General features: G+C 34.1%; 1 protein-coding gene and 1 long non-coding RNA gene across 3 annotated transcripts in view; one reads left to right on the plus strand and one right to left on the minus strand.

Moving 5' to 3' along the window:
* LOC139963616 (ATP-binding cassette sub-family C member 4-like) overlaps nt 1-13,515 on the minus strand; it is a 32,707-nt gene that overhangs the window by 18,596 nt on the left and 596 nt on the right. The window contains exons 2-14 of one of the 2 annotated variants that reach the window (XM_071964571.1): nt 13,074-13,244; nt 12,418-12,531; nt 11,101-11,215; nt 9,847-10,062; nt 9,392-9,481; nt 8,192-8,355; nt 7,393-7,518; nt 6,738-6,990; nt 5,861-5,968; nt 3,870-3,953; nt 2,497-2,688; nt 1,025-1,206; nt 342-438 (exon numbers count right to left, since the gene is read on the minus strand). In XM_071964571.1, coding sequence (XP_071820672.1) covers nt 342-438; nt 1,025-1,206; nt 2,497-2,688; nt 3,870-3,953; nt 5,861-5,968; nt 6,738-6,990; nt 7,393-7,518; nt 8,192-8,355; nt 9,392-9,481; nt 9,847-10,062; nt 11,101-11,215; nt 12,418-12,531; nt 13,074-13,153 — 1,821 coding nt within the window. In that variant the 5' untranslated portion in view covers nt 13,154-13,244. Of the gene's footprint in view, nt 1-341; nt 439-1,024; nt 1,207-2,496; nt 2,689-3,869; nt 3,954-5,860; nt 5,969-6,737; nt 6,991-7,392; nt 7,519-8,191; nt 8,356-9,282; nt 9,482-9,846; nt 10,063-11,100; nt 11,216-12,417; nt 12,532-13,073; nt 13,245-13,515 lie in introns of those variants that run through there. The other variant, XM_071964572.1, reaches the window with a different exon arrangement.
* LOC139963647 (uncharacterized) lies at nt 3,855-7,476 on the plus strand. The gene is made up of 3 exons (XR_011791712.1): nt 3,855-3,982; nt 6,200-6,299; nt 7,342-7,476. It is a non-coding gene; the product is annotated as an uncharacterized lncRNA (long non-coding RNA).

Genomic DNA, 13,515 nt, shown 5'->3' on the forward strand with positions numbered 1-13,515 from the left:
AATACGAGCCAAGCCTTCAGCTGAAACGTGATCACAAGACATGTATTACTGGGCTCAGTAAATTCTGCCAAGGGGGAAGGGTGGGAGGCAGTAGTTACTAAATGCCCAAAATAAAGTACAGAAAATTAAAATACTAAATGTCTTCTTAGAGGGCAGCAATCACTTATGGTGATTTAAGGTGGCAGTAGTATAGTATTATGATTCACTGTGTTCAAATATCATTTATTCATCAACACTCTGAGTCTTCATAATTCTGAGAAGAACTTAATGACAACAACTGCCATAAACCATTTTATTTTGGGGGAGGAGGGGGGGAGGGGGATTAAATATGTTTGGATTACCTTGTTCAGGACAATTACATGGTCTGATTGGGTTAAGTACTGAAGTTGGTGAGTCACCAAGATACATGTCTTGTTAGAAAGGTACCCCATGATGCATCTACACAGGAAATCAATAAAGAACACAAACTTACAGGAGAAATGAACATAACATATGTCAGCTATTCCTCACCAAAGTTAAAGTAAGGAATGTTGAAAATCCTATGTAATACCAAACATATTGGAAAAATGAAATAAAGGCATGATGTCACCGACTGAATTTCAAAAATTTAACGTACTATATAAGGTCCTCACTTGAAAAAATCATTACTTGCTTTAAACAGCATTTGAATAAATCATTATTTGTTTTAATGACATTGATATCAAATGAATCTTACAATTATATATATCTCAATCAATGGGTAGATTTTGTGAATGTTGTAAATTTTATGAATGGTGTTTGAGTTAACAATCTACCAGGAATAACAAATCTTTGAATACGATACAAACAAAAGTGTGATATTCCTGAAACAATACACCAATTAAGGTCAACATCAAAAGACCGAGTAAGGGGAAACTGTTGTACTCCTTTGCAATGTCAATCCTGCATTTGATGAATTGATAAACGGACTCTCACTTCCAAAACAAACCTACCAAGTACAATAAATGGTGAGTGTTTAATTACGAGCATGTATCATTTACTGTACCTATTGAAAATATCTTTGCTGACTGCCACGTCAACCGCACTTAGAGGATCGTCTAGCAAGAAGACATCAGCCTCACTGTAAAGTGCTCTAGCAAGACTCACTCTTGCTTTCTGGCCACCACTGAGAGTGATTCCTCTTTCACCAATCATGGTAAGATCACTGTCTGGAAAGCCAGCCAAATCCTGGAGTAATGAAAAGGCACAATACACCCCATTCATAGTCACACGTCATATCAGCCAATCAGATGCAAGAATGAAACTAACAGAAGGAAAGGGGTTGTGGGATACAGAATAGGAACAATACACCCCATTCATAGTCACATGTCATATCAGCCAATCAGATGCAACTTTCTTCCTTATTCACTGTGTATTTAAACCAACAGCAAACAACTTTGTTCTTTATTCACTGTTTTTCAAGTAACAGCAAACAACTTTGTTCTTTATTCACTGTTTTTCAAGTAACAGCAAACAACTTTGTTCTTTATTCACTGTTTTTCAAGTAACAGCAAACAACTTTGTTCTTTATGCACTGTTTTTCAAGTAACAGCAAACAACTTTGTTCTTTATTCACTGTTTTTCAAGTAACAGCAAACAACTTTGTTCTTTATGCACTGTTTTTCAAGTAACAGAAAATAACTTTGTTCTTTCTTCACTGTTTTTCAAGTAACAGCAAACAACTTTGTTCTTTATGCACTGTTTTTCAAGTAACAGCAAACAACTTTGTTCTTTATTCACTGTTTTTCAAGTAACAGCAAACAACTTTGTTCTTTATGCACTGTTTTTCAAGTAACAGAAAATAACTTTGTTCTTTCTTCACTGTTTTTCAAGTAACAGCAAACAACTTTGTTCTTTATTCACTGTTTTTCAAGTAACAGCAAACAACTTTGTTCTTTATGCACTGTTTTTCAAGTAACAGAAAATAACTTTGTTCTTTATTCACTGTTTTTCAAGTAACAGCAAACAACTTTGTTCTTTATGCACTGTTTTTCAAGTAACAGAAAATAACTTTGTTCATTATACACTATGTTTTCTTCAAGTAATAGGGAACAACTTCATTCTTCATTCACTGAGTTTTTAAAACTAACAGAGAACAACTTTGTTCTTCATTCACTATGTTTTTCATGTAACAGGGTATAACTTTGTTCATTATTCACTATTTTTCAAGTAACAGGAAACAACTTTGTTCTATATTCACAATAAATTAGCATGAAAGGTAGTAAAAATTTGCTTGAAGTGAACTCACACACTTTACTTGTAGTAAAACCAACCCATCAACTGACATATTTATTATTATTCTGTAAGTATAATACAGAAGGCTATTACATGCACAACAACATGATAACTAGTATTGAACACACATATGCTTGACAGCAGTGTTGCAACAGTCTATCAAGATCACAGACATTGCTGCCGCAAGACAAGAAAAAACAGTACAACATAGATAGGTAACTTTACTGCAATTGCAAATTATACCTTATCTAGACAGCACACATTGGTAATTCGATCAAACTTTTCTGCATCATAATCTTCTCCAAAGAGAATATTTTGCCGGACGGTTCCACCAAAGACCCAGGGTTGTTGTCGCACGTATGCTAACCACCCACTGGTTTGGACAGATCCTTGCTTCAGGGTAATTTCTTTAAGGATGGCAAGAAGTAGGGATGTCTACAAGAAGGGTATGAGGTAAAAACTACTATAAAATCATAAATATGAGAACATTGAACAAACTCTGACAACAAGATGCAATATTAGCAACAACAATGCTTTGACATTTTGAGACTTTTCAGTTGTCCCTATTTCAGCTGTTCTGTCAAAGTATTAAAAAGATCTGTTCTTTAAATAAATAATATAATTTTACTAGAACATACTATATCTAATTCTTAATTTGTGATATGAACTTCCCACACTGCAAACTCCTTTCATATTTCCTATAGAAAACTTTTACCAATGATCATTATTAAGAAAATCCTTCTCATATGATTCAAGTTTTTTATAGACACTTAATTAATGTCTAGACTACTGTTCACCTGTAGGTTCGCTATAACTCACACTGGCATAAACAGCTTACTAAGTGATTGGGGCCATGACTTCATACATTGACATTACAGATATTAATTGACCTTCATTTGTTCCTTTTCAGGTGGCATACTCCTATCAGAGTCTATATCCAGCCGCTCGATTGTTCTCCTTCAGGAAAAGTGTCAAAAAGCAGCAGGAGAACATCTTTTGTGACCTGTTATCAATCATAATCTAGTCTTTTGTGGCTTGCATGTTCAAGAGCATGAATGGAAGTACATATGGTGAGAAAATTGGGTCAATTGAGGCAATTTTAGACCCCTTTAGGCCTCCCAGGAGCAGCTTAGGAAATTTGTTTACTAATGAGTGAAAAGGTTTGTTTACAAGTGACGAAAACTTCCGGGCGCGGATAGCAAAACATCTGCAGGGTCATGGTATGGAAAATTGATGGGGCCATGAAAGGCCAACTTGTCAGCTATCCGTTGATGGGTAGCGTTTAGCTAGTGAGAACTTCTATCTAGACTTAGAGACCATATTACTTTTGTGATTTAGTGTGTAAGTCAATGGGGCTTTTAATGGGCGTATGCTACCTTCAACCCCCAGAAAAGAGACATTCCTATCAGATCAGTTTTCAAAACCCAGAGTTCTGATGGTATTTTTCATAATTTTCCATTAGAGTTTTTGAAATAAATTTGGAGAATGTAATTTTGTGGAGGCATCAAATTGCAAATAACTGGCAAAGACTATCAAACCAAATTGTCACCGTAGTTGACCTTTGACGAACTTTATAAGACTTTATCTATGTTTAACAGTTTTTTTCATGAACTGACCTTTCCAGACCCAACAGGGCCAATTACTGCTGTCAGTGAACCTTTAGGAATGTTGAAAGAGATATTCTTCAGGATGGATGTGTCCTAAAAGAAAATAAATGCAGAGAAAAAAGGTATGTATAGGCATTCTATTATAGGCATAGGAGAAAACTATGTATAGGCATAGGACAAAGGTATGTATAGGCATTGTATTATAGGCATAGGGAAAACTATGTATAGGCATAGGACAAAGGTATGATTAGGCATAGGACAAAGGTTTGTATAGGCATAGGACAAAGGTATGAATAGGCATAGGACAAAGGTATGATTAGGCATAGGACAAAGGTATGAATAGGCATAGGACAAAGGTATGTATAGGCATAGGACAAAGGTAAGTATAGGCATAGGACAAAGGTATGTATAGGCATAGGACAAAGGTACAGTATGTATAGGCATAGGACAAAGGTATGTATTATAGGCATAGGACAAAGGTATGTATAGGCATAGGACAAAGGTATGTATAGGCATAGGACAAAGGTATGTATAGGCGTAGGACAAATGTATGTATAGGCGAAGGACAAAGGTATGTATAGGCATAGGACAAAGGTATGAACAGGCAATTATAAGCATTGCTTTCAATGTCTTTGACATAAACATTATAAATATTACAGTGATTCTGTGTACTCATGAATTTAACAGAAAAAGCCAAAACCGTAGAGATAGAAATAACTAACAATACTGGAAGTGTGGCTTAATTGGCACACCTTAGATGAGGTTCATATTTCTTTCACACTGCTATTAACAATTGTCTTTCATACTTACTTGGGCTGAATCTGATGTCCTCATACTTGTTTTTAATTTGGTTGAATATAGTTTATCAACTGCAAATGTCTACCCACTTATGACTCAATTTAGTTAAATGACTTCAAAGTCAAAATGACTTTATACTGAATAATAACTTTACACAGTAAAGAAGTATTTTATGCTGCATAATACCTAACATAGCAAATGGATTTACACCCTAGCTATAACAAATAAACATACAGCAAAATGAATATTAATGCTATTAGAGCACAAAACAATGCAATAGAGCTATTAGAAAATTATTGCTTTTCGTAATACGATGATGATTTCTTATGAGTTTACATTAACCTATAGCAAGTTAACATCAATGGATAAATCATCATTGACGTATTATCAGTTTACTAGGATGTGAAATAGTTTGACATCATCAAATGACATCTAATATTAGTTGACACAAATTGTGTACTATAATTTGTAGGTGATTCTCAGTGACGCTGTGTGATATAGATTATCAGTACTGATGCTAAATATATCCTGAAAACCAAATTTTGTCATTGGTGTTAAAAATGTACACTGCCACCCTTAGTTTTCCTCGCCCGTAGTTTTCCTCACTTAGACATTTGTTTGTCTCGCTGAACATTCCTCGACGACTAATTCAACATTGAAACCTACAAAAAAACTACATATTGAAATTTGGAGCTGATACCAATGATCTTTATGACATGTTTCAGTTTATCTTTATTCCAGTATAAATAGCATAAAATGCAATTTATAAATAACAAGAGTATAAATAGGAGAGTGGGCCAATACAAATTATGTGGGCTATTGGTAAACTTTACTTGCCATGTGTTTTACTAAGAATATATATAGTTCTAAAGATCACCCACTTCACTCCGAGTTGATCTCTCTGTGCAATAGAACCAACAAGTACAATTTACGAAATCCTACTATATTGCCAACTTTAAGAATTATGCTTTTTAAGAACTCATTTATCTACAGAGCAGCCATTTATATTCAAAATGGGTTCTTAGAATCTCTGTTACAATCCTTTTAATCTTTCTAACTTCTAATCCTCCCATCTTATTTCTTATTTGTTCATGCTTTCATGATTGTACATTTTTACGTCTTTTGTGTATCATTATTATGTGTCCTATTTAAAAAATTTGTAATTTATACTGGAATAAAGAAATTGAAATTTGAAAATTTACCTGATCAACAGAGTAGTTCACATTGCGTACTACGACAGCATCTGCGGACACTTCATTATTCGCATCTTCTAATATGTCGTCTTTGAGACTTGCAAACTTTAAAACTTCCTGGTAATGGGCAAGCAAAATGGAGAGAAAAGTCACATTTTTTGTTTTAAATTCTTGATACCTAACCCTCTCCACCTAAAAAGACTCATATTTTAAACAAACTTAAAACTGCTATCCTGTGTATCAGTTTCTTACAAAATTATGTACTTTAAAAGACTGCAATAATGTTTCCATTATGTGGTCTGTCCATATGTCTACTTTAAATGTTTCCTCATTCTCCTTTTGTTTCAGTTTGAAAGAGCCACTGAAAAAGCTCCCTGCTAAGATTCACGCCCTCTAACTTATTTATACCGATATATATAAGAGTGGCTTCACAGGCTCTTTGCAGTAGGTAAGCAATTTTGTGAACAGTTTTTATCCTTTCATTACAAATCTTTTAGGTCCTACAACTTGCAACAGATATTTTAATATCTAGCAGATCATGTTTGACAGACACAAAATGATTTTTTTTTTAAAAACTGCATACTTTCTTACAAATAACTAAACAGGCTATGTAGTTCCACATCCTTTTTCACACTTAGAAAATAATATTCTAATTTAAGAGTTAACTTAAACATTAACTTTTGTTATTATATTTTCACCTATGTTATTTGACGATACATTATAATTAAACAATGCTGGTTTGCTATGAAAACACAGAGTCAGTGATCAGACAAATACATTGTAAGGATCACCTCACAAAAACAGTGTAAAAAACACAGTATTTACAAACAATTGCAAAACATACTTCAAAGCAACGATCAATCAAGTTGAAATTTAAGTATTGTACCTCAATACGCTTTACAGTAACATGGCCCTCGGCAGCAAGTTGGACTGCCCGCGGGAAAAACCTCATAAACGATCCGCTAAGAATTTGGCAAAAGGAAACGATGACGAATATTGTGGATGCTTTGATGGGATCGTCTGTGGTGAGGGTGTAGGCCAGGATCATACCTACATCTAACAGACGGTATCCGACACGACCGAGGACCAGATTGATCCCAGTGGCATATGCGGACATGAGCATCCGATAATATTCCGAACTGAAAGCAAAAACGCAAACAGAGAAACACATATAAAATATAATATCAGCTGAACAAACATTAAACAATGGTTTGTCTTAAAGAGCCATGCTCAAAAGGAATACACCACAATGACAGAATCACTAGACCACCTATGTTTCAATATTTGGGAACAACTTCTATAGTTAATATCATTCGATCGAGACAGAATTGAAGATATGGATTTTCTTTCCCTGACAGGAGTTAAAAGACAAGAAACATATTGCGGCTTTGAAAATTAAACAGTAATTCATCTTGCGGAATCGATGAACATCTATTTTCAATGTCATTCATTTACCAATTAGAAGTAACAAACTTCACATTCATTTTCAGCGATTGGTCTGGAGAAATCTGTCCGATATAATATTACTGGTTAGTACTCACTTCCTTACTTTACGAACCAACTCTGTAAAGACCTGCTCGCAAGCATTCATTTTGATTGTTCTCATGGAGGTGATGATCTCGGACATTAACGTTACTCGTTTATCTGTGTATTGGACGACTCTAGCCCTGCGATAAAAAACAAAAACAAATCTTTATTAAACACATTTTTGTCTTATTGTAAACCAACAGACCACAGTGTGGACACTCTGTTGCATCTACAATGATGGATGTCTTGTTCTGGATAACACTATGGTTTGGTATATATACCTTAGAGCTAATGTAAGCAATGGTACTATATTAAAATATAATCTATATTGACTCTGTGTTTTCAGAAGTGCTAAAACTTGCTCAAAGTTTGCAATAAATCCTTATTTGGGTTGCATTTACCTGTACAAAATATTCCCAGACATTTCCGATCCTTTAGTTATATCATTAAACATCTCGGTTTTGGCACAGGATTTGTAGAGAGCTGTACCACAAGTAGCAGAGTTTGGTTATGAATGACCATTTATCAACTTTCTAGCATATTTGGTGGCCATATTTACTGACTTCATAAACTCACAACGATATCACCAACTGCTTTACATATTCACTCTCCAAATTTAAGGATAGAATTTGATTTCTTCTGAAAATGTTTGAAACATAACCCTTAAAGAGCAACGGAGGATGAACTTTTACAGGCAACCCCATGATCAAGACCTTAATTCCTTTGGGTTTTTTGTTCCAAAAACATTATTACAATGTCTACAGTCAGTAATAAAATTAAAACTATTGCAAATTACTGAACTTCTAAACGTACCTTAACTTGACAAAGACTTTGGACATCCATGTCTGGCCGGCAATAATGCCAAACATCACAATGTAGCCTGGTAAACAAGCCCATCCTATCTGGAAGTACAATAGAACTAGCACACAGATGGCTTCCAGGGGTCCCATCCACACGTAATGGAGATGAACAAAAAGCTAGGGTACAGAAATACACATGATATGACATGTTAGGCTACAACTGGATCAATGCTTTGTTCTCATTTAAAATTGCATCATCAATGGGGAAGTGAAAGCAGAGTAAGGGGTCCAATTTAACACATATTAAAGCTTGTTATTAAAAATACATGTATGATTTGTTAGGCTAAAACATTGCATCAACAAATGCACAAATAATAATCACAGCATAACTTGTTACTTTGTAAGTTTGAAGAGCATGCAAATTTTGAGACAGATTGTTCTCACCCCTGAAGAAAGAAATTAAGAAATCGTATTTAAGAAAGGAATGCTCCCGATCGAATGTCACAGGGGGTTAATTTAAAGAAGAGAAATAGTTTATTTGAATGGTGTCCACATGCAGAATGGTGTGACATATTTGCAGCTTGTGTGCATTGCCATGGTTACCAAAATAATAAAAGTAGAAATGGTTGCCAGATAAAAAAAAGTTGTTTTAAAAAGTCATTGTCATTTCACAATAATGGTATATATAGAAGTGCTGTCCAAATATTTCATTTTATATCAAATGAATATGCTGTTAAGATAATGCCAATCTTGATTTCATATAAAATCCAGAGAATCCATCTAAATTCATTCTCTATACTGATGTACACCCACTTAAGCTACCAACCAGAGAGTATGTCTTGCAAAATTTGGTAACCATATGTTCCTAAAGAGAAATTTTATTAATGTGAGAAGGCATACAGCAATGATACCTGTGCTTAATGAAGGTTTGTTAATATCAGGAATTATATCGGTGAGTTAACGATAAGTTGTATTAATTAGAGGTAATTATTTGTCAGAGGTGCCAGACAGAGTTGTGTGACTGAGAAGTTCTACTACTGGTGATATGATAAAACATGACTTCACCCATGACTTGACTTGGTGATATGATAAAACATGACCCACCCTTTGATGCTATGAGCTCCAATGGTTTCTCCATTGTAAGGGTCTGCATGATACAAATCTATGTTGTGATATACATATAATTTGGTAATTTTTTCTTTTATCATATTACATGATCAAACCGCTTGACATCAGCAGTCATCATGACATGTATTCTCCCTGTACTGATCTCTCTCAAAGAACTGCTGCTTAGTCCAAGAACCTGAGAATAAGGAAATAAAATATATTCTGAAAATAAAATATTAATTTATCTCTTGTTTGAAAATAGTTTTACGAACATATCAAAGTAACTGAAAATGCTGGATGGAACAGTAAATTATGTCTTCTTCAAATTTCTGATTACCTATATGCAACAGAGGGTGATTTAATATATGCAGACAATTATCAGTTGAAGCTATGACAAGCACATGGGTTAGTTCTTTCTTTCTTTTTTATGTGCCAGGGCTAAAATTTAAGATGTTGGTTATTGATACATATTCATATAGAATTTTTTGTTGTAAATGCAAATTTCTTATCGTATGATCTTGCTTGAAAGATCCCAGTGGCATCTTCATTATTTAAACTCACCTTTTTGTAAGTCAAGGTGCAGAGAGAACAGCGTACATTCATACCGAGGCGGGTCATCCCCCAATAGAAGGGCCCGTGAAAGGCACTCACTAACAGCATATTTACGGCCAGAAGTGTAGCATAGAGATATGCTATCCATGTGTCATAGGTTGAATCTACAGAGAAATAGTCCACAATTAAACCCATCAGTATGGGCTGGGAAACTTTCAGGGCTTCCTGTACATAAAAGAAAATACCAAAAAAATTGTTGGTAAATCATTCTATTTTAAAACTTAATTGCTACTTCCAAAATTCTGTCAGAATTTAATAATCTGTTTGTTTCAGGATTCTCGAACATTACAGCCCAAAATTGCCAGAATTTTGTCAATTGTTTATGTTATTGAGCATATTACCAGTACCATATATAATATGTGTTCTCAAACAAAGAGCATGTCATAGCATCATCATATGAATACTTTAATATAATGAGACTTCATACGATGAAGAACTCAATAAGTACCACATTAAATGAGTACCTACCTATAGTAATGAGTACCTCATAAAAGTAGCTCCTCCCATAATCATTACCACATACAATGTGTACTCACAATCTTGGTACCTTATATAAGGAGTGCTTAATATTTAATAACTTTCTCCTGTAGTTACTAACTCATAAATTAAGTGTATCATTTAATGAGTAACTAATGTAATGAGAGTCCCTGGTATCAATGAGTACCACATACAATGAGTCCCTGGTATCAATGAGTACCTCATGTAATGAGCACCACATACAATGAGTCCCTGGTATCAATGAGTACCTCATGTAATGAGTACCACATACAATGAGTCCCTGGTATCAATGAGTACCTCATGTAATGAGCTCCAAATACAATGAGTCCCTGGTATCAATGAGTACCTCATGTAATGAGTACCACATACAATGAGTCCCTGGTATCAATGAGTACCTCATGTAATCAGTGAACCTATGTCACTGTCTATGCTCAGCATCAAGTTCTGAACTAATTTGGATCAATTTTTCAGATTTAAAGGTATCGTTACCAGCTACGGTCTGAGTATATCAATGAGGTATCGAGCTGTAAATAGCTAATTAATCCCATGTCATTAATTGCAGGAGGCATTGTGTACCAGTTGTATTATCATAGTAAGATGCTGGCTTGCTGAGGCAGGACATTACCGAATGTTTTGATGTTATAAATAGATTTAAAAAAAATAGATTTTATATAGATTTATGAAACATATTAACTCTGTACAAACCTTAAAGAGTGTACCCAGACCATACAGCAGAAAGACGGATCCATAAGCACGAATCAAGGCTTTGTGTAAACTTCTTTTGCTTTCATCACTTTTTAATTCTTCTCTTCTCCAATGTCTGAAAAAGCATAAAAAAAAACATTCTATTACTGTGACTAAAAAGTGATTTTTGTTTAAGAGTACACTATATGGCTTGGAAATGTTCACACAAACTCACACACAGATACACATTTGTACACCCATTGTTTTACACAAACTAATGAAAGCACAAGTGAAGGTCTGTTGAATATTCAAATGAACTTATAGAGCACATTGGCACCAAATGTGTCCCTTTTTTAAGTTTTCATCTGTTAACAACCAACTTGTTTTTCTGGCCTCTCATAGAGACTTTGGGAAAAGGCCAGATTAATTTCCTTCAATCAAGAAGAAACTGTTCAGTTTATTCATGAAACAGATGGTAAAGGTTTCGGTTAATTAAAGGCCATCGTGAATCGACAAACTTATTTAGAATGTTTTTTAAATTTTAATGCAGAATGTTGTTGCTGCATAACTGAATCAGATCATTTCCACTTAAATGACAGGATGAGGCGGGATGAATGAGGGGGAGAGGGAGGGCCAGTAGTTCTATTAATCTTATTACTGTATATATAAATGCTGCTCATTGCCTTGGACCTAGCATGCAAAGTAAAACCCCAGCCAATGTACTCCATTGTTGTAGTCCACCAAGTTTGTATTATCAGGAACTGTGAAAATATATGACAAAAACTTCCAAGCTTTGTGAACACATAAATAATAAAAAAATCATCAAATTTTTGTGGGATAGAATAAATAATCAATCATTCAATGATCAGGATTAAAGGAAAATCCAATTCTGTCTGAATAGTAAAAAAGGGAATAATCTGAATATGGGGCAAAGCTCCACCAACATGTTAATTCTCTGTTAGACTAGCCATAAGTATATATCATCATATATAGTTATATATAAATATATATAGATATAGTTATATATATAGTGATATATATATATAGTGATATATATATAGTTATATAGTTAAATATTACTTTATATTTATAGCAATATTGTGATATATAGAGTTATATATAGTGATACTATTGTAGTGTATTAGATTGATACTCTCAACTACCACCCTAATTCATGATGTCATATCAAATTAATAATCAATAATGACTAATTTGTACATATGTTACATAATTTGGGAGTACTCAACACTTGCTTTTCTAGTAAGTCATTTCGATATTATGTAATAATTCTAACTTAAATTACACTGATATGTAATGAAAGTACAAAAAAAAACTTACTTTTCTAGTAAGTCACCTTGGTAGTCTGAGCTATCATATTTGGTAACTTTAAACAAATCTTCTTCTGAGATGTCTCTTTTTTTATAACCAGCTCTAAATACTGGTCCTGCATAGCTGTAGTAATGAAAAAAAAACAAGGTTAGCAGCCTGGTGACTAAGCTATTCATTTCTACATAAACATGGTTTAGCAAAAGTATCATGGTGCATTTAGGTTACTTTCCTATTAATTTCAACATAGTTGTTCATTTTTCTATTCAAAAAACAATTATTATTTGGTAATAAGAAAAGTTGGACTTAGATCTCTTTGCACCAGCATAATTTTGACATTGCAGTACTGAAGAGAATGAACCATTGGTAACTGCTTAGTTTCAAAAACAAAGTTTTCAACCAAAAAATTACAAATAGTATATATATATATGCATCAAAATATGATAAATATATGACATTTTTACTGACTAATAAACACAACCAAACAGAAGCAGATTAGGTTTTCAATTCTGACAGCTCTATGAACCTCACCATTTAGCACACAATTTAACAAGGTCAACTAGAATTATATAAATATTTGCATACTTGTTGCAGTTTATACATAATTTGTATACTTCTTTCGAGGCATGGTGGTGGGGGGGGGGAGATTACTGATGTAGTACACTTACGAAAATAATATTTTGGACAAAAGACCGGCAGACTCGAGAGGATTTGGAGCTCGGTGATCTTCTTCTTGTCTGAAATCCATCTCCAAGAAGATGAACACAACCTCTAGTTTAATGTCTCTTTAAACGTTTATGTCCTTCACCTTGTGGCTTTCCACATCGTTAGAACTTTACCTGCGGATTAAGAAACTGAATGTGTGAGGTATATAATTAACATGTACAATGACATATTTCAGTTGATGCCATGGGCATGCCAACATCACGTCACATTTTATAACAGCTGAGGATTATAATTAATAATCTTTCCGAATTTACTCTGTGGTACAGAGCTGTTTAATTCTCCATCCATGTGACTAACTTTGACAACACAAATTCTAGTTAAATTAATCCATGTCATAGTTTACAGGCCCAATGAAGTGGTAATTATGATAGTACTGTTGTGACC

This window comes from Apostichopus japonicus, chromosome 22, assembly GCF_037975245.1.
Source record: "Apostichopus japonicus isolate 1M-3 chromosome 22, ASM3797524v1, whole genome shotgun sequence".
NCBI lineage: Eukaryota > Metazoa > Echinodermata > Holothuroidea > Aspidochirotida > Stichopodidae > Apostichopus > Apostichopus japonicus.